Source organism: Pollicipes pollicipes, unplaced genomic scaffold, assembly GCF_011947565.3.
Source record: "Pollicipes pollicipes isolate AB1234 unplaced genomic scaffold, Ppol_2.1 Scaffold_7231;HRSCAF=8579_pilon_pilon_pilon, whole genome shotgun sequence".
Lineage (NCBI taxonomy): Eukaryota > Metazoa > Arthropoda > Thecostraca > Pollicipedomorpha > Pollicipedidae > Pollicipes > Pollicipes pollicipes.
The window spans coordinates 9,490,104-9,511,938 of record NW_023597034.1 but is presented as its reverse complement, the minus strand read 5'-3'; the positions used below and the strand labels follow the sequence as shown (position 1 = coordinate 9,511,938).

Here is a 21,835-nt window from a genome sequence, read left to right as displayed (position 1 = left end):
TTTGTCACATCAACACATATCATAAAAAGAGCGTTTATAAGTAAACTGTGTGTCCAACGCAATTAACAATAGCTTAGACAATGGAACTTCGTAAAGGGCATAAAGCTGTGGCAACGGCATTCGATGTTTTTCAGATTCTCCTTCGAAAATGACTGGCAGCTGTGACATTAACTAAACAGGAGTGTTCATGACTGAACCCACGGCAGAATGACTACAGCCAGGTCACGTGTGCAAGACCGTGTGATCATTCCTAACCAACCCTCGTCAGCAAGGTACACCAAGAGAACACCCTCATATCACTTTTACCACCGAGGAATGTCGGGAGACTTCGGTTAGGACCACAAAGCAGTGATATCTGAGCATGACCAGATTGATTTGACAGGCAGCGTTGACGCACTTCTCGTGAGACGGTTTCTAAGCGAACACCGTGTGCAACGCTCCCCACGAGAGGAGCTGGTCGCACTCGTTGATGAGCTTGATGAAGATGCAGATCTCCTCCTCCTCGACGATGAGCTTCCCGCGCGTTGGACTGAGCGGCTGCCTGGATAGAGGCGGGCTGGACATCGCTCGAATTATCGGAACCCATGCAGATGTTCCAGAGGTTGATCTGGAGAGCATCAAAAACAATATACGGATTACACATCGGTCAGTTGCATTCGTGCATTTGGCAAGCATTTCCATCATGGATGTGCAGTAACAAACGACCATGGTTTACATACTTGTTTACTAAAATTGCTTTGTTGTTCATTGAGCACGGTGTTTGGTGGGGGTTCTTTGTGAAGTTGGGGGTTTGACCTTCAAGTTCGGAAGCAGGAGGGCTGGTGTTCATTCAACTTGCACCAACTAAGATTACCATCGTGGTGCTTATTGCTGCTTTCATGTGAGTTAGGATGTCTACGTAACCTAAACTTTCATCACTGAGTGCCGAAAGCATTACATCTTAATATATAGCATACTAATTGATAATTGAATCAACAGTCCTGAAAGATTCGTTTTTATATACCGCCACCCTGAGCAGTGAGTATGAGACTTGATCCTAATTTCTTTATCAGTCCGGCTGTGAGACTAGTCGAAGTGAAGCTCGATTTGCCGTGTCTTGATAAGAGAATAAGCTGTTACCATTCAGGTCTTGACAGTCAACTACCATCGATGCTTATCATATCAAACATAATAAAAGCTCACCTGAAAATACGAATCTTCGCTTTCAAATAATTTTGTTTTTGCCAGTTTGTTGATGTGCTCTGTGTTTAGAACTTTGAAACCTTGGGTGCTTTCCTAACACTGCATGATCACAGTCCAGTTCGGTAGTGGTTGTGCGGGAGTCATCGCACGTCCAAGGTTGTGCAAGGAGTCATGCATATGGATGCGAAACATGACATCTTTTGTCCCTGTCCAAAGATACCCAAAAACAAATCCAATTATGTCTTGGCAAGTATGCATTGCAAATGTAGAAGGATCACAAACTCCTCTGCAGGTCATAGATCACGGATGGCCACGGTAACACCTATACTGCTGTCCGAGTAGTGGCTCCCTTCCTACCAGTCTTGGTCCTCACCACCATCATACCCCAACCTATGAAGCTGCTTTCTTGTGATGAGCTGAACAGCTGTTTTGTTATCAGCACGTCACGCTCCTTTTCGGAAAATGACAACTTCCGCGTTACCGGAGCGGGCCCTTTATATTCTTGCCCCTTTTTGTATGGCAGACAAAATGTGGGTATTATATCCTTGTATTACAAAACATTCGACGGGTATTACAGATATCTGCCACATCCTGCATCGCCTTGGATCCGCCTCTGTCAATTCCTGCATCGCTCTGGATCCGCCTCTGTCTATTGTGACGTAGGAATGGCTCGAGGCGTTTGGGGTGTGACGGGCAGTTAAATGCAGACCTCGTTCGGGTTACATGCGTTGCCCGGGTGAATGTGGACTTAGTGACCCGTCGGCCGGGCCGTGCCGTAACATGGTGGCAGCGGTATTGGGGAGCGGTTCTGTGCCATGGATGGCGAGCTACCCACTCCCGCGTCCGCATCGGTCATGGCTCGTGTTACGTTGGCCGACTTCCCCGTCTTCGGTGGGTCAGTGCCGCCCGATGGTTTTATCGAGCAGTGCCAACGTCTGGCAGCACTGGGCGACATTTCTACCGAACAGCTCTCCAGAATCATGAAGATGAGGTGCCGTGGACTTGCTCTGCAGGCCGTGGAGAGCAGTTTCGACTAAACGGACGTGCCCCCCTTACTGGAAAAAACTTCGATGTCAAACGGCCGCAGATGGCGGATATTCAGCTAAGTACCGCTCACAAAGGTACAAGGTCTCTTTTGGGGCCCTTTGTTCTTATCAAGCGGCTTGTTCAGCATGCTTGCTCAGTTTTTTTACCTGGCTGGTTATGTGAAAAAGACCTGCGCTCCAGCTTACCAAGCTGCAGTTCATCGCCATCTTTTAGTGGATTATCAGCTGAAGGGAGGATGCTGATGTCGCGCCAGGGCGTGGCGTCGTTCGACGCAGCTGTCGATGAGCTCCAGCGAGAGGAGCTCGTCTCCCGCGCGTGGGAAGTGAGCGGTAGCGTTCTCCGCGCGCGCACCGGTCGGAGTGTGGAGTAGTGCATGCGGAGCGCGACGGACGCTCCACGTCATCGCCTGCGTCGTCCCGACGCGGTCACGGGCTTGTCGAGCCGAAGGGCTACTGACACCGCGAACGGTACGGTTCGCGGTCGTCTGGCCACGCGGTGAGTGGTGCTGGCCGCGGCTCTGGGCAGTCGCCGGAGCGATCGGCTGCCACCTGGCGGAAGCCCTGCCAATCATCGCTTCACGTGCTCATCAGATGGTGGCGCGCGCCGTCCTTATCCGCCGGGTCGGCGGCAGCGCGCGCCCTGTGACGGCGACAGCGCGTCTTCAGATGGCGACGGTGGACAGCGTCCTACACCCATAGGAGAACGTCGATGGGAGCCTCAGGCTCGTCTTCAGATGGCGACGGTGGACGGCCTCCTACACCCATAGCAGAACGTCGATGGTAGCCTCATGCTCGTCTTCAGATGGCGACGGTGGACAGCCTCCTACACCCATAGGGGAACGTCGATGGGAGCCTCAGTGCTGATCCTGCTGGGCTCCGGACACTTGAAGAGGCGCTGCCCAAACGGGCAGTCGGGCAGGCTGGCAAGGGAGTGAAAACGCTCCCTAAGTCGCATGCGTTTTGGTAAGGGATGCGTTCTGGACAGTGGTAGTCAAGTCTGCCTTATTGATAGCCGTATCTTTGGTGTAGTTCTTTGGTGTAGCCGCGTTTAGGTGTAGCTCCTAACGTCCAGTTCAAGCCGCCTGCCGGGTTGTTGTCAGCGCCAGGTCATCATTTAGACGCGTTGGTTATCTGTTCCCTCAACATAAAGACTGTAGGGACGAAAGGAGAGACAACTGTAGCCGAGTTTATTGTGGTACATAACCACTTGCGCGATGTAGTTTTGGGGTGGGATTTTCTTTCGGAAAACAACGCCGTGTTAAATTGTTTTGTGAATTCTAGTGTTAAGTGAAAGCTGCGACTCACGAGGGCTGCGTCTGTCCCTCCGCAGTCAGCTGTGTGGTTGGCGGTCAAGGTTGGCCAGCCTTTGTCGCGTGAGGGCGAGTATTTGTTCGGGGGACAAAGCTCAAGCGAAGTTGAAATATAGACTCTCTTATAGCGGCGTTTACGTCGACAGAGATCGCAGCGTACATTCGCAACCGACCTGATCGCCCGACCACCATGCGCAGGCGAAGCGTCACTGGCTGTGCAGAGCGGATTGAGTATGTTGAGACGCACCAGCCCAAGCCAGCTGGGGGAATCGTCGATGACATCACAGCAGAAGTGAACACGATGTCCGCCGACGACGGCCGGTATGTTGGAAAAACCGCTCATGAGGTGTTATCAGGGTTTGTGGTTAGCTCCCCACCACTGGTTCTCAGAGAGATAAGTTGGCGGCGTTGATCTGCTCATTTCAGGAGGTGTTTTCCCGCGGTTATGTAGACATAGGCCGGTATAACGGCGGAGATATTAGCTTGGAGCTGCAGGAGAGAGCCGATCCTCAGTTCATACAGCCATAACCAATTCCATGGGCCCATGAAGATCAACTGAGGTTGCAGCATGATGATCTGTAGACGGGTGGTGCCCTCGAAAAAGAGGAACCCCCGATTGGATCTCTCCCATCACGTTGATTCCGAAGGAGTCTTATCCGTATCGGATTGTGCAGGACATGAGGTCGTTGAATAATCTTCTCGTTCCGAAACAAGTTGTCTTCCCCACGATTGATGAGTTTATCTTTTCTGTGCATGGGTGAAAGGTCGCTTCAACACTCCACAGTAAGTATGCGTTTTGGAATTTACAGCTTTCGGAAGGGTCGAGTAAAATGTGTGCATTTTACCCGCCGGAAAAAACATTTTACCCTCGGCGAATGTGCATGGAATGCATGCAGTCATCATACTGAACAATACTACCAGCTTTTGCACATGATTCTGGAGAGACTCCGCGGTGCAGGGCTCAAGCTCGCCACGGATAAGTGTAGTTTCTTAAGAAATTGGAATACCTTGCTGATCAGATCGCTCCTGATTAGGTTTCTATTGATCCAAATCGTATTCAGATAATGGCTGACCTGAAGCCGCCTATGTACGTGAAAGAAGCGAAGAAAGTGTTTGGCTTCTTTTCATGGTTCCGTTAATCTGTCCAGTCTTTCAGTATTGTTTTTCAGACGCCTTGGCCACTTTGTGCAACTCCGATATATTCATCTGTAACGAGGAACTGGACCATTGTTTTCCCACCTTCGTATGGAGATGATGGCCACCACAGTTCTTAGCTTTCCGTACAGAGATTGTCCATTTATGATATACACAGTTAAAAGTTCCAAGGGGTCGGGCCAAATTTGTCCCAAATGTTATACACAGTTAGTAGTTTCAAGGGGTCGGGCCAAATTTGTCTCAAATGTTATATACAGTTAGTAGTTTCAAGGGGTGAGGCCAAATTTGTTTCAAATGTTACTTACAGTTAGCAGTTCCAAAAGGTCGGGCCAAATTTGTCTCAAATGTTATATACAGTTAGTAGTTTCAAGGGGTCGGGCCAAATTTGTTTCAAATGTTATATACAGTTAGCAGTTCCAAAGGGTAGGGCCAAATTTGTCTCAAATGTTATATACAGTCAGCAGTTCCAAAAGGGTCGGGCCAAATTTGTCTCAAATGCTATATACAGTTATTAGTTTCAAGGGGTCGGGCCAAATTTGTCTCGAATGTTATATGCAGTTAGTAGTTTCAAGGGGTCGGGCCAAATTTGTCTCAAATGACATATACAGTTAGCAGTTTCAAGGGGTCGTGCCAAACTTGTCTCAAATGTTATATACAGTTAGTAGTTACAATGGTCGGGCCAAATATGTCTGAAACGCGGGACGGGGAGGAGCGCAACATTCCTTATAACGGTAGCAGACATAGCCGGGTTTAGAGAAAGTGGACTATTTTTGGGCTAGAAGTATGTAGCTTCATTCAGGGCTTTAAAGGACCAGAACTATTTGGAGGATGTCTCGTTTACATGGGTTTGCGACTGTAAGAGCCCTCTTAAAATTTTGCACAATCGGTATCACATCAACCCGAGGCTGACACGCTGGATGGTGTCCGTTAGTCGATCCCGTTACTCCGTGGCACATATGAAACCAGCCACACAGATGCAGCATGTGGCCTAGCTGTTCTGCCTGCACGAAGCCTGTGACTTGGACAGCATGCCCCGCTGCCAGACTGGGCCGTGCCCGGCACCCCGGCCAATGCTGGCGCCCCTGGCGGGGCATTTGGGAAACGTGTGCAGCCGACAGTCCCGGGGGGCGAGGTCGGCGGCCGTGGTGCCCGGTGGAAGCGGCCATGATGTAGATGCCGGCGCCCCGTAATGCTTAGCCAGAAAGCGACGACGGGTATAGATCCCAAAATCAACGACAGTCTGTGTTGACTGGCACAGGCGATCAGACAGACGTTTCACTTGCACAGCCAGAGGACAGTGCACACGGCCCGAATTCAGAGGGGCTCCAGAGGTTAATTTGGCAGTTGCAGATTTTCTCGTGCAGCTTTCTCTCCAGCTGGATTCCCTTGTGTAGCACCAGAAACATGACAGGAATTATAGAACGATTGCCCATTACAATAGCCATGCACGATGCCCGCGCTTCGTTTTTCCATCTCTGAAACGAGAGCAGCCCAATCGGTTTTGCATGAGGAACGAGATTATTCTCCAAAGGGCTCAGTCGATAGGTGTTGATTTCACTGTGCGGTCCGCTGCTAGGCGTTTTGAGCTCCTTTTCAGCCACGATGATACATTCCATCACGCTCACGGAGGCGGGGTTAGACTGCATAAGCAGTTGAACAGGTATGCTTGGTACCCAGGGCTGAAGGGAGACTGTGAGGACTTTGTCGGAGCTGCAAACGGTGCAGTCAAAGAAAGAGCACCAGGCTGCAGAATTCCCCACTTCTTCCCCAGGAGGCCAGCTATCCGGAGAAGAACCTCGTCACTAGCATTACTAGCATGTCCCTGAGGTCGGTGACGGAGCATGTCACCTGCTTACCTGTGGGGATTTTTTTTTGGCGTGTTATCCGCTTGATTTTGGGTCGTCTGACGGCATCATGAACAGGTAGAGCATCACCTTTTGACGTTTGAGCCGCCCGAATTAGTGGAGAGTGACGCGGGGTCAAATCTCCTCAAAAACTCGGGCGTTCAGGTTATGAGCGAGCATTTTGGGGTTCGAGCGCAGTTCAGTGTCGGCTATCATCGCGAGGCCGCGGCTTAAGTTGAAAGAAAACACTTGGACGTTAAGCGACGGCCTCGCACCGTGCTCAAGTCTCAGGGATCAGACTGGGAACAGCGTTTTCCATGTATAACCGTTTCCTTGAATAATGAGGCGTGCAGCACCCATGGGTGCACCTCATTCTTGATTTATTTTCTTCGTTTCCCAAGCAGCCTCATTCCACAGCTAGTTGGAGGCCCAGTGAGTTTGTACAAATAGGAATTCGTCCATGAGAAGTTTCGAATTCTCTCGGCGACCTTACAGGAGGCTCAAAGGAAGCAGACAGAGAGCATGAGAAAGTACAAAACGCAGTACAATAAGCGACGTAGGGTTATAGAACGGAGGCTGGGATCGGGTGATCGAGCCTGGTACCGTAACTCTGATATAAGGACAAAAATGGATAGCCCGTTGGTTGGACCATTTGTTACTTTGTGTTGCATGAGCCGCTCTCGGCCTGGATGGGAGGGGCCCTGTTCGTCGTACACATGTAAGGAATGCCACAAAAACTTGTCATTGAACGCCGTGTATAATGTCTGAACCTAGTCCATATACTTAACTCGCGTTGTCGAGCAACACGTTAACGGGGATGGTAGACATACTAGTGAATGACGAATTTATATTTTCGTTGCTTGTTACGTGGAATCAATTTTAGTTTTGTGAGAAGGGAAAATGCCACGCCTTGCGTCGCCCTGGATCCGCCTCTGTCACGCCCTACATCGCCTTTGGATCCGCCTCTGTGATGCCTTGCACTGCCTTGGATCCGCCTCTGTCACACCCTGCATCGCCCTGGATTAACCTCTGTCACGCCCTGCATCACCTTGGATTCGCCTCTGTCACGCCCTGCATCACCTTTGGATCCGCCTCTATCATGCCTTGCATCGCCTTGGATCCGCCTCTGTCACACCCTGCATCGCCCTGGATCCGCCTCTGTACAGTGCGCGGCAGGAATGGCTCGAGGTGTTTGCGGCCGCCGATGTTAGCGGGAATGTGGGTGTGGCGGGCAGTGGAATACAGACCTCGTTCGGGTTATGTGTGTTGCGAGGGAGAATGTGGATTGGTGACCCGTCGGCCGGGCCGGGCCGTGACAGTTTATTGTACCTCGCGAAAAAGGATGTTGCAATTGGGCAGCTGCAGCCATCACATGTAGGCAAACGGTACCTTGAATAAACATTTCCTTCAGGGATGAAAAAGTGTTTTTTTCTGCCACCGACGAAATTTGCGACCGTTTTAATTGTCACCTGGATTTAAATCTTTTGGAAACCGCTGCAGTATAGTTGTAAATGTGATACATCACAAAAACAAAGACAAATGAAATGCCTGCTACGTCCTCTAAGCCAGTGAGCTTCTCAGGACACGAACATAACCAACGGCTGTCTACAGCCTTGCACCGAACCCAACTCATTACCGCGTGGCGAGCATTCGGGGTCATCCGTCTCAAGTGGTACGACGCTGTAAAACGCAGCGTAGCAAACTGATCGTCTGTGTTATTGGGGCTTTACGACGCACTCAGCTGCTGAGGCTATATGGCGTCGCCTGCCTCTCACCCTGGCAGGAAGGGCGGGCACCGCGGGGAATCGAACCCCGTACCTCTGGTTTCCCAGACGCGCGGTGGTTAACGCAGATGCGTTAACCACTACAGTACCGGCACCCCCTTATAGCAAACTAGTAGCAAGCTTATCACGCTCGTCTCAAGATGCTGTGGCTAGTCACGATTCTTACGAACGATAACAAGCCTAGTTATTTAATTTTGTACTTTTTACTGTTTGATATGTGAAGTGGAACTTGGCTAAAGAGTCTGTGAAAAGCACTGATCCGCCGGGCGTTGGAAAAACACTGTGTCACCGCTGATATGTAACGTCAGCACTGATATAGTATAGTGTGTAGTATATTTCTGTCACCTGCTAAAAACTATCCTAATTAAAGCTACCATGTTTGGCAAAATCTTGTGGCTCAACTTGCCTATGCAGCGAAACATCGACGTTTCAACATGTGCTAGACACATGCCCACGCGGCCAGTGTTAGCGAGTACAGACAAATACTAAGCTCCAAGTTTCGTCTAACTGGGATGGTCTGTCGTTACATGGTCTGACCTGTCGTAATTTGGTTTCATTTTCGCACTTTCGCCAAGAGTTGGCTCGCAAAATTGTCCGTTTTTGCCGCCAGGCGTATCAGGCAAATCAGAAGTTTTTTTCAACCCTGATACCCGTTCTCACACTGATGATAGGACTCGCGCGCGCGAAGGCGTGTGATGACCCAAGAATGCGAAACAGTGGCGCTGGGTGGTTTTGCGCAGCAGCCGGGTGTACTCTATAGCATCAATACCCATCAGGCTCGCTCTAGGTCGGGGGTGGTGAGTTGGGCGCAGGAGCAGGTGCCCAGAAATAATTTTAAAAAAAGGGGAAATCACGTTTGTCTTCCAATCTCCATCCAAATTTCACGGCCACTGATCAAGGTTGTTTATGTATGTGTATATATATATAGCTGTTCGATCTCGAGTGATCACATGTTTTAATACGTCTTATTTAATGTGTTTTCCTTTGTGTTTCTGGAATGCCTAAAAGCCGTTCTCCTCCCGATTAAGCACTTGTCTGTGCTTTTGTAACAATGCTGTGTGCTATTACTAATGTTTAATTAGGCGACTACTTCCAATGTTTTTTTACCCTATTGAGGAAAATGAAGACTAGCGCATCTGGCCCTGCTATGGTTTCACATGCCTCACGTTAATGTCTTCTCACTGTGTTGCTTCCGCTAACTCAAATGTTCCTCTTAGACAACCCCGTTGTTGTCCCTACACAAATTCAGATTTCAGTGAGATATTACCATAGTTTTTTAGTTGAAACGATACATATATTTTTCACGAGATACCACACACACACACACACACACAACACACACACACACACAATATTATATTATATATATATATATATATTTATATATATTATATATATAATATATATATATATATATATATATATATATATATATATATATATATATTATATTATAATTATATATATATTATATCTCTCTCTCTCTCTCTCTCTCTCTCTCTTCTCTCTCTCTCTCTCTCTCTCTCTCTCTCTCTCTCCCTCTCTCTCTCTCTCTTCTCTCTCCCTCCCCTCTCTCTCTCTCTCTTCTCCTCTCTCTCTTCCTCTCTCTCTCTCTCTTCTCTCTCTCTCTCTCTCTCTTCTCCTCTCTCTCTCTCTCTCTTCTCTCTCTCTCTCTCTCTCTCTCTCTCTCTCTCTTCTCTCTCTCTCTCTCTCTCTCTCTCTCTCTCTCTCTCTCTCTCTCTCTCTCTCTCTCTCTCTCTCTCTCCTCTCTCTCTCTCTCTCTCTCTCTCTCTCTCTCTCTCTCTCTCTCTCTCTCTCTCTCTCTCTCTCTCTCTCTCTCTCTCTCTCTCTCTCTCTCTCTCTCTCTCTCTCTCTCTCTCTCTCTCTCTCTCTCTCTCTCTCTCTTCTCTCTCTCTCTCTCTCTCTCTCTCTCTCTCTCTCTCTCTCTCTCTCTCTCTCTCTCTCTCTCTCTCTTCTCTCTCTCTCCTCTCTCTCTCTCTCTCTCTCTCTCTCTCTCTCTCTCTCTCTCTCCTCTCTCTTCTCTCCTCTCTCTCTCTCTCTCTCTCTCTCTCTCTCTCTCTCTCTCTCTCTCTCTCTCTCTCTCTCTCTCTCTCTCTCTCTCTCTCTCTCTCTCTCTCTCTCTCTCTCTCTCTCTCTCTCTCTCTCTCTCTCTCTCTCTCCTCTTCTCTCTCTCTCTAGAAATATTTAGGCAGCATCCCTTTTTTTGACACATGTTCGATTTAAGATAACTGCTGACTCAGCATTCACGGGCTTTTTGACGCATCGTTCTAGTTTTCGGGCTTTGGACCTGGCATTATCGTTCAGGTTAAAGATGGCTCGCGCAAAATTACTCATATATTCGTCGCTCTTTACATTCTAACGTTTCGAGATCATACCTCCTCTTCAGATAAGATTGAATGACGCATGAAACAAGTTTTGAGTTTCAAAGGATAAAACATGCGCACTTTTGTCGGGAAAACATTTTTTGGTACGAAGAACATAAATGAGACATGGCTAACTAATGTAAGACAGAATCCTATTTTCACTTTGACACATGTAAAATACACTCATAATGGGAACACTACAAAGACACAATGAGAATACTGTTAACACAATCACATCAATAGTGCTCACCGCCCACCACCTAGTAGTCCAAGAGTTGTACACGAAGTTGTTTGTCTGTTGAGGGCTGGAGAGAATTTGTTAATGAATATACTTTCCCAAATTTAAAGGCGTCTTCTGTCATCGCACGTCCGTAAAATGGCAGTGTTGTCTGTAAGTTGTTGTCGTGTCAACGTCCTGTCGTGTTCGTGTCGCACGTGGTCCGGAGGTGCCCCGTCACGTAAGTGCATTGTCAGGCATCGTGAGTGTCGTTGTCACACCAAAGTAGTGGAAAGAACAAAATTTCCAGTTTTTTTTGTGGAAGCTTTGTAGCGTCTTTGTCTTTGTAGTGTTCTGATTTTGTCCTTGTTTGCTGCGAAGTTTGCAACAAAGTTTGAAGAGCAGTCTGCCCTAAAATTCACAAAAGAACCTTAGCGTGCAAAACATAGTGCCCTTTCTTGACGTGACTGTTGATGGACAAGGACGGCGATTTAAAACGTCTGTATACCGAAAACAGATTAACAACGAACGGTGCTTAAATACTGACAGTGAGTGTACTCGACGCTGCAAAATTAGCGTCGTAAGATCATGCATTAGACGTGCATTTAAGCGCTGCTCTGATTGGACAGGACTACATTCAGAATTGATTAGAATCAGACAGATCCTGTTGAATAATGGTTTTTTTCAAATTCTGACGCTGAAAACGAAATACAACGGCATAGGACAAGACACTCTGACGGCATACCAAGACAAGACATCCAACCAACCGTCACAATGTACTATCAAAATCAAATGACATATGCCCACAAACAAGACGAAAAAGCTCTACTGGAAATTATCTCTCGACATGTTAAAGACAAAAATGACTACAAAAGAGACATTGCCATTTATTATCCTAATAAGAAAATCTATAACTTTCTTGTGAGAAACAGCCCAGACAAACCCGACAAACTAAAATGCACCGATGTAGTGTATCAATTCAAATGCAACATCGAAGGCTGCAAACTTCGTTCCATACACTACATTGGTGTGACTACGACACTCTCGCGACGCCTGACAAGGCACTTACGTGACGGGGCACCTTCGGACCACATGCGACACGGACACGACAGGACATTGACGCGACAACAACTGACAAACAGCACTGACATTTTACGGACGTGCAATGACAGAAGACGCCTTTAAATTTGGGAAAGTATATTTATTAACAAACTCTCTGCAGCCCTCAACAGACAAACAGATTCTTGTACAACTCTTGAACTATTAGGTGTTGGGCGGTGAGCACTATTGCTGTGATTGTGTCAATAGTGTTCTCATTGTGTCTTTGTAGTTCTCATTATGAGTTTTTTTTGTAAGCATTTAAAGTGAAAACTAGATTCTGTCTTACGTTAATTAGCCATGCCTTATTTGTGTTCTTCGTACCAAAAGATGTTTTCCCAACAATTGTGCGCAATTTTCACTCTTCAAAACTCAAAACCCATTTCTTGTACCATTTAATCTTCTCCGACGATGATGATATGACCTCGAAAAGTTAGAATGTAAAGAGCAACGAATATATGAGTAATTTTGTGCGAACCATCTTTAACCTAAGTGATAATGCCAAGTCCAAAGCCCGGAAACTAGAACGATGCGTCAATAGCTCGTGAATGCTGAGTCGGCAGCTATTTATATAGCATATATATATATATATATATATATATATATATATACTATATATATACGTTATTAGCACATATCTCACACTCCAAATTGGCTGGGCAGGTGTACTTTAAAAGTTACATTTGGAACAGATCAGATGTATTTCATTTCATTCCATGATTACGTCTGTTTCAGTCTGGCTCCGTCCGGGCATTCAAGTTGCATATGTCATGTCACGTTAAAGAGCACAAAGTTTGAAGTATTCCGTAACGTCCCATCCCACATCAGCCGACGGCTGCATCACACCGGTCAACATGAGCTTATGCGCTGACCTTGGTCGTCAAACGCCCTCGACGTGCAGAATCTCCGTCGTTGAATTTATTAATGGGACAGCTACTTTCGACGTAGGTCACCTACATGTAGGCCCAAGTATTATTGAATTAACATGGTATTACGGGGCCTTGTGCGAGGCATGTTTCGATACCAGCAACGTGCGCGTTTTCAAGTGGGACCCGTTGACCTGGGAAACGTGGGGCCTGTGGAAGTGATACAAAATGTTTGGTAAAATCATGTCCTTAAGAGAGGGTGCGCTCAATTGCACTGTTACCAAGATCGGGGCCACTGAACCCCTACCCCCCATCCTGCACCTTGGGTTGCCTGTGAGCAGGTAGATGATCAGTACTCACCTCGTGTCTTGCCCACGGTTGATTACGACGCACGCATTATTTGGGAATGGTTTTGAAGGTTCTTCTGAGCTCCCATCAGCCATGAAGATGATGCATACATGAAGCAATTGCCAGTATCTGACCAGTATCTTGCAAAGAAACCAAGGAAAATGGCGCATATGTGCGCCAAGCGTTTATAAGGCGAGGGCATCAGGCAGATTGTGCCTGGCTTTCCCGGGCTTGCCCACATTTTATCGGACACTGCTTCTCATGCACTGCAGAATGTGCGGTATGTAAAGCGATTACGGTATCAACAATTCATGAAACACGCTTTCAAAGCACATGCTCCGTCTACGAACCACCTCTACAATGCACAAAATGGCGACCTAAAGCAGGACGACCGAGTTTTATGTATGGGAAGCTTACTCCCGAGCCACGGGTAGCCTTTAGATAACGCGGGTAATAGACTGAGTAGTTATGGGTAATGATGATATCATTTGTCGTTGCCTACTCTCATCCACACGTGGTTCGGACACAGATACACTGCCGAGAGGAGTCAACCAATGATATCCCCGCGGTCCTGGAATAAAGCGGCAGGAAAACGGTTCCCCTGAAAGAAGCAAACGCCCTATTCTTTTGAAATTGACGTGCCCGGGGCGTTAATTCATTTTCACTCCCGAAATGATCTATAACCATCATAAAGTTACCGTGACTGAGTACTTAACAACAGTGAGAATCCTTCGCGGGCGAGTAAACAATGCATTATCTATCAACGATGAGTTAATTGGCAGATGTAGGGGTAAATCTGCTTTCAGTGTAAGCATGGGTGATGAATTGGGGGGGGGGGGCAGGGATAGCTGCGCAAAAATAAGAGAAAGTTTAACAGCAAATGCCTCCCCTCCATCTAGCATTTATACAGACTTTTCACTGCCACGCCCCACCCCTCTGTGCCTTAGCGTACTACAAGCGGGAGAGTCGGGATGTGTTAGTAAAGCTGTTCTGCAGCCAGCAATAGCGCAGGTATTTATTAATCGAGGCTCACCTGTAATCTACAGCATGTTGAATACTGGACAATGTTTTGATGTCCATGCTTTCGAGCCTTGCGCGCGTGGGGTGGAACCAAAGTACTAATCGGCATTCTGAGGCATAATGAACGCTGCAGGTCCTAATGAATAGTCGCTATACCCTGATGTTGAAAAAGAAACATAGGCAATCACTCAAACGCGCGTGATGTGTGCTTACAGTTTATTCGCATTCATTCTTGTGTGTGTACGCTGAGTTTTGCAAACTCTGTTGCCAATTTAGAACATTTGATGGATTCATCGTTTCGAATTCGGACGCATTTTATAGCTTTATATTTTACCGTATCGTATTTATCGTGCCGTATCTTATTACACCATATTTAAATGATCATATTTAATAGCTTAGTTCGTAGTATGGTATTTTATAGCATATTTCGTAACATCGCCCGTGACATATTTTTCGTAATGCGTTGTGACGTGAGCGCATGATGTAACGACCCGAAGCTAGCGAACGTCGTAGCGAGCAGAAACCTGTAAAGCCAGCTCGTGGGTGACTGTTGAGCGAACCGAATTCAAGATTCGAGCCAGTAAACACATCCCAGGGCTTGCACGGGCACCGAGTGCACCCGCCTGACTACGGGCCTGTGTATCAGATAGCTGCGCGTTCGGATCGGTATTTCCTGCCAGAGAATGACGAGGTCCTGCGCTGGATTTGGTGACCCCTTTGTAAATCGGAATGATCCTGTTCTGAACCAGGAGACCGCTCCACGCGTCAGACAGCCTTTCTTCGGCGCAGGAGGGTTTGTTTTCGGACTGGGAGACGCTTTGCTGGATGATAAGACACCTGTATTAACCAGAAGACCCTCTTCCTGGCCTTTACTTGTCGATGTTTGCTTGCATGCATATGCATGATGCATGCAACGATTTGATAAGGGAGCACGTGTCTCCGGGTCCTCCCCTTGAATACACTACTGCCTGGGAGGCCGCCCTGTGATGAGGCCCCATTATGTCCAGGAGGGCCCTGGGAAATCTTATCCCCTCCCAACTCAAAATCCGTGGCGCCGCCTCTGCGTTTGCGTCCAGTTATTGACACAGTTCGAATGTTAATACTTTTGTTACACCTTCTTTATAGTCATGCGGACAAATATTTGCCTTTTTCGCAACGAAACAACGCATGACGGCTTTTACGCTTACCAGGAAGCCGAGCCCATGCCCTAATGTGACAAAAAGGTTAAATCACTGCAAAACTCCCAAAATTACGCTGAAATCTCCGCATTCGGTTAGCACTACCCAGGTTTCCAGATACGTCTCATGCGATGTCATTTTAGTCATCCCGATTTATAATTACTGTAAGAGTTACTGTTGGGCCATTCGCAAGCAGGCTTACTTTCTGCGGTAAGGTCATTGCAGCACGTGAAATGGAAGTTTTCCGAATGTTTCGCCGCACAAAAGGATATCTATTCCGCCGGATCAATGAGGCTTGTTTTCGGCTAGCCCAATAGCTGGCTAGACGCCGTCGATCGAGTAGCCGCGGGGAGCTGTTAGCCGACCCAGCTAGCCGGCTTTGGCTAGTTTGGAAGCTGTTGAAAAAATACATCCACAAGGATTCGAACGGTGTAAAAGCCACTCCGTTAGTCATCAACTAGTATTACAGATTCCTCCAGGAATTAGTTCGTTACATAGCTTTTAGCTGTTAATTCTTTTATCGAAGTGAACTCTTTGTAATCGAAACGTGTTCATGTAATCATTTATGCTTCCAAAGTCATTACATGTCTCACTAGTGCCCTGTTAAAACTTTTTTCGTTGAAAACTGCGTCTGTTCGGCCTGTTATAGCCTCTGCGAAGGCCCCTTCCCAGCTCTATGAGGACGGACATGGTCACGTGAACTCCCATGGGTCAGCCACTGGTTAATACCATTGAGAGAGACGTGATCCTTGGTACATATGAATCCTGTAAAAAAATCTGACTTCCTGAAAACTGGTAGACTAACATACAGGTAAACTTGCCGTGTGACACGTGTATACTGTCAACCATGCAGCCTCTGTACTACGCACCAGATTAGCGTAGTACGTACATGCAGATCTCCCGCTCCGCATGCGTGGGCACGATCAGCTTCCCATCAAAGAATGTTCTTGTCTCTCGCACTTTGAAATCGTAAAAAACATAGGTATAATCACATACATGAGTGACGCACAATTTAGATTGTTCGACGTTCAAGGAATTTTGATATTTGTGCTCTGATCTGCTTGATGATGCTAATACAACGACTGTAGGCTTACTCCGGTCGTATATTTACTATTGGTTGAAACATACGATAATATGCAGATTAACCGTGCACCTTGACTATGTGGGCTTAATCCTGGCGTAGACTATGGGCTTATTTTCAGCGTATAGATTGAGGCACCGTACTTATTGAAAGTCACATGTTGCATAGCTGTGCCGTTAACAGTCTCTCTGTTCGTCGGGCTGCCGTTCAGCGGCCGTGTGAATATGCAATCTTGAGTGGCTGATGAGCAAACTTTTGAAAGGTTGACCCATGAGACAATTTTGATCGCGTTGACTGCCAATGAGACCATTTAAGGGAGAAGGAAATGCTAGATGAAAATGAGTTACTTAAATTCGCCGGGCTTTCATCATATCATCCTTCATAATTTGTATTAGCGTGTGCCCTTACTGGCTGTAGAAACCATCCCATGATACAGCATGGGTGGCCGTCAGCCATTGTGTTTTAGTCAGTAGCCTGGCGTAGCGTTTTTGCAACCAGACTGAGTCAGCAGGGACTGCGAATGTTCAGCATGATATGGTCACTGGCATGGCGTCTTTTCTGACGTTATCGTGTAGCTGAAGAGCGTCTTGTTTGTGATAACTTGTGGCAGGAAACTCTGATATAAACATCCCTAGTTGAGCCTTTAGACTCCCTGAACCTTCTTACATTTCCACTGTAAATTGCCTTTTCATCCTGCAGACGACACCTGGTTTCGTCCCAAACGGTAAAAGAGAAGTCGGCCCATTAAAGAAAATGTGCCTAGTGTTTTCAGCTTTCCAAATACACGTCTATGGGGAGTTTTACAACTATCTATACCCAATTTTGGTGTTTAAATGTGCGCTTGGATCTTGCAATAGTTTTTACTTATTTACTTTATCGATCACATTGATGATTGTACATGAACAGATACAATGCTAAAACATGAACCAATCAGCGGACCGGAAAGGACGAATGCACTGGCTTATATGTGGCGAGTAACTGCGTGCTGGTGGCATGGTCATTATCCCGGTTGCTGCGGTCTCGTGCGTATAGGGAGAGCGCTGGCGGTGTAGAACGGTGCGCAATTGAAGATCCCTTGCGTAATTCGAGACGGAAAAACTTGATATCCTGAACATGATTGGTGTACCAGCGACATCGCAGGAACAGTTTCAGCGCATGTGACTTGTTATTTAGGGCGCTGAATTCGATGCACGTGCATCCGGAATTCGGTCATTAATGTCAGGGCAGAGTAATCTTGCTGCCTTTAGCCGTTGCCAAAACGGCGAAGAACAATTATATTTTCGCAGAGCCTAATGCAGCGTAAAGTACGTCAACATGAATTGATCGTGGTGCGCATTAACCGACCAGCCTCACCATATGGCCAACCACGTGCAGCAGCAGCCCTCAGCAGAACGTAAAAAGCAAGCATAATGGCCGCCGCCATCACTGCGTTTGCAAGCTGCTGTCAGCGCTGACAAACAACATCCTCGAAAAGCCATTGGCTAGAGCTAACGATACCTTCTCAATCGCATCGATGTGTTAACTAGTGAATATTGTTTGGGGGCTACCCGATAAGTTCGCTCTTCCATACAAACCAAATACAATTTGGGGGCTGTGGCAATATCTCGTCAATGGAGGCGAATTGGTAGAAACCAATGACACCAAAATTTTTGCATCCAAATTCCCTACCATTCCACGTGCATCGTTAAAACTCTCAACTTGACTAGACACACTCCCTTTAACAAAAACCCGTCCAAGGCTTTACGTGCTACCAACAGGCTCTAAATGACATAAGTATGACACCTCGGGATGACGAGAACGCCCCAAACAAACGAGCACAAGTCGTACTCAAGGGATCCGGCCCTCCGAGCAGAACTGCATTTATATTGTCAGAATAAACAAAAAATGGTCATCCGTGCTTCCAAACAAAAATAGTCATTTCGGCCTTTTAGCGCACACAAGTCCCACCAAGTGATTCCCACCAGCTTCACACTTCAACTTCGGTCGTAATTCAAAGGACTTATGATGTACCGCATCGTGAAAGCGTCACTGCCGTGGTCATACTTCGCTAGGGTACATTTTTTTTTACCAGAACCTTAAAACTTATTGCCTCATAACGGAATTCTTTTTTGGAGAACATGCTTAAGAAATCAGGAAAAAGCAATGCACCTCTTTATGTTGTCGACCCAAGCACGATTTTTTCAGTAGACCTTGTCCCGTAAACGGTTTTGACGTATTCCGTCGTAGGTAATGGTCTACACCACAAGCGTTCTATTCTCACCGTGTTGGTCAGATTGCCTGCTTTCAATTGAGCTCCACTTCAATTAAGTCTGATTAAAGCAATCAAAGGCGTGGGACAGAAAACAGAGCGGTCATGGTAGGTAGCTCAACCTACTTACCACAGTCCTACCTTGATCTACAGACGTTGCCTCCAGAGCTACTGTTTAACCCCTTAACCCCTTGAACGGATTGTCCCACCTTCGGGCACATTTAAAAAAAAAATATCCGCAGGAGCGGCTAATTCAAATCAAAATTCTGAGTTGTTCAGAAGGACCAGGATACAATTTGTGTTTCTGATGAAATCGTACGTGTCTGATCAAACAACAAGGGAAAGGTACATAAAGGTGGTCCACTCTCTTTAGCACGAATGAAATTGGAAAAAATCTGGCACCATTCCCCATTCGTTTCAACCACAGGGTGGGAAGTCATTAGGTGCATCTTTGGAAACTCAAACATATCGTTAGAAAATTAAGACTGCGCGCACGGATTGCTTTCAAGAACAACAACAACAAAAACAACAACAACATAAAGAAGTCTCTGGTGCTATCTTCTATCTCGCAGCCTAAGTGCCAAGATGGGAACGGATGGCATTCATACAAGGCTGGGTTTCAAGGGGCCTACACACAAAACACATGGTTTGCAAAATTGAGTGCAAACTGTGTGAAAACACGGGAGGGACATAGTCTATGTCAGGGAGTCCATGTGTCCTATTAGTTTGAGATAGCATGAACACCTACGAGACACTAAAAACAAAACAGGGAATACCCCTCTCGGCTTATTTTTGCTCACAACATGCTCAGGATGAATCCAGGGAGATATAGATCCAATGTACCTTTTAGAGCTCAAAGTCACCTACGGAGCACAGGACCACCCAGACAGGAAAATAAATGACTCGGTCTTGTGAAAAGTCGGCGACCACACTTTAAGTACAGGCCCAGTTGACTAATTACGCCAAATGATACTATTAATCATAAACGTATATAAACAACATATAATATCATAACGCATGGATGGTGATTGTTTGCTGCTTCAAAGTTACTGCATGACATGATGGCGCCTAACACGTAATGCGCGACGACTGTTTGAAATCATTTGCATGTTTGAATGAAGCGTGATACGTAACACCTGCTTACTTGAATTCGTTTGTATGTACATGCGTTTTTAACGTATTTCAATTATTATTTAGATAGGCATTGTGTCGTAGTCATGGCTGGCAATTGCTCCTTGTTTAACCCCCTGGATGTTAGTGACCTGTCAAACCTGTGGCTCGCTGTTGAAAAAAAGAGACCTGAAAAATCGAGCAGGATAATCGGCAGGCAATGTTGAATTTGCTTCTGCTATACGTTTCGATCAAGACATGTTTCTGAAATATCAACGTACCTATAATTTCATCCCCCTGGTTTTTGTAAGAGGGACAAGGCTATTACTACTTTCTCATCTATATACAGAGTGGGAAGAATGGAATGAGACAAGTCTTATAATGTTTATTAAGATTTGACACGCTAGACACTTTTGCTCTTTGTAAGGCTATGCATGTCACTGATTCGTCCTTGCTTTACCTTGCAGCATGCGTCTTTATCCTAACTTTCCCTCAATATTTTCTTTAAAATCGCCATTTTTCTGTCGCTGCAAGCGAAAGGGCCATTGTACTAAGATGTGTCACTACCAGCGGGTTGCTTATGAGAGCTGCGATGGTACGTGCGCTCACAGCCTTTGTAAGCCCACAATGCGCTCCGGTTCTGCGCCAAACTACGTCCGCCTCTGCCTCACTCAACTCCCGTTGTCTTTGAACCAATCACTTTGAGTGTAACAGCTTTCATAAAAATATCTCACCCAATACGATTGGTTGAGCGGGAAGCCCGCGACCAATCAGATGGCGCGATTCGGCGTCTGGGCGCCAGCGCCGCTGGCGGCCAGACAGCGAGCGGTCGCGGGCGGGTGTGGTCGCTGCGCTGCGGTTCCGCGCGGTAGACTCTCAAGTTTTCGTGAAAATGCGCATGTGCTTGTGATACAGGGCCGGATCGCTCCTAGCGTAGTGCTCAGACATTCGCTTCTCCAGTGGACCGCCTGCTGCTCGCAATGCGCGCGTGCGCTCTGCTGGCATGTGCGTTGCTGGCGGCCGCGGCCGGGCCGTCGGCAGCGCAGCGGCGGGGGTCAGAGGTGGTGGACGGCGACTTCCTCCCGCACCACGACCGCTGGCGAGCCCATCGACATCCAGTTGTGCAAGAACATCCAGTACAACAAGACCATCATGCCGAACCTGCTGGGTCACGCCACACAGGACGACGCCGGTCAGGAGGTGCACCAGTTCTTTCCGCTGGTGAAGGTGCAGTGCAGCCCCGACCTGCAGCTCTTCCTCTGCCTGATGTACGCGCCCGTCTGCACGCAGCTGGAGAGCCCGCTGCCGCCGTGCCGCTCGCTCTGTCTCTCGGCGCGCAACGGCTGCGTCAGCCTGATGAACAAGTTCGGCTTCCAGTGGCCGGAGAAGCTGGAGTGCTCCAAGTTCCCGGAGTCGGCGCCGGGCGTGCTCTGCGCCGCACAGAACGAGACGTCCAGCCCGTCAGCCACGCCCGCCACCGACCTGCAGCCGCCCGACGGCAAGGACTTCGGCTTCGTGTGCCCGGTGCAGTTCCGCGTGCCGAAGGGCCTGTCGTACCGGCTGCGGGTGGGCGAGCGGGAGACGGCCGACTGCGGCGCGCCGTGTCGCGGCATGTTCTTTTCACAGTGGCAGCGCGGCTTCGCGCGCGAGTGGGTGGGCGTGTGGTCGGTGCTGTGCCTCGCTTCGTGCGCCTTCACCATCCTCACCTTCCTGCTGGACACCACGCGCTTCCGCTACCCGGAGCGTCCCATCATCTTCATCAGCTTGTGTTACTTCATGGTGTCGGTGACGTACGTCATCGCCTACGCCATGGGCGACGGCATCGCCTGTAACGCGCCGTTTGACTCCCCGCCCGAGTACCCAAAGCTGGACGACATGGTGGCGACCATCGCGCAGGGCACCAAGAGGCAGGGCTGCACGTTCGTCTTCATGACACTCTACTTCTTCAACATGGCCAGCTGCAT

At 47.7% G+C, this 21,835-nt stretch overlaps 1 protein-coding gene across 1 annotated transcript; it reads left to right on the top strand.

Annotated features, from left to right (window-relative positions):
• Positions 1–20,703: 20,703 nt before the first annotated feature.
• LOC119110379 (frizzled-7-like) lies at positions 20,704–21,835 on the top strand (the record flags this gene model as incomplete). Its single annotated transcript, XM_037234178.1, is given in 2 exon segments — positions 20,704–20,971; positions 20,973–21,835. Coding segments are annotated over 2 exon segments (983 nt in total), but the record flags the coding sequence as incomplete, so codon positions are not given.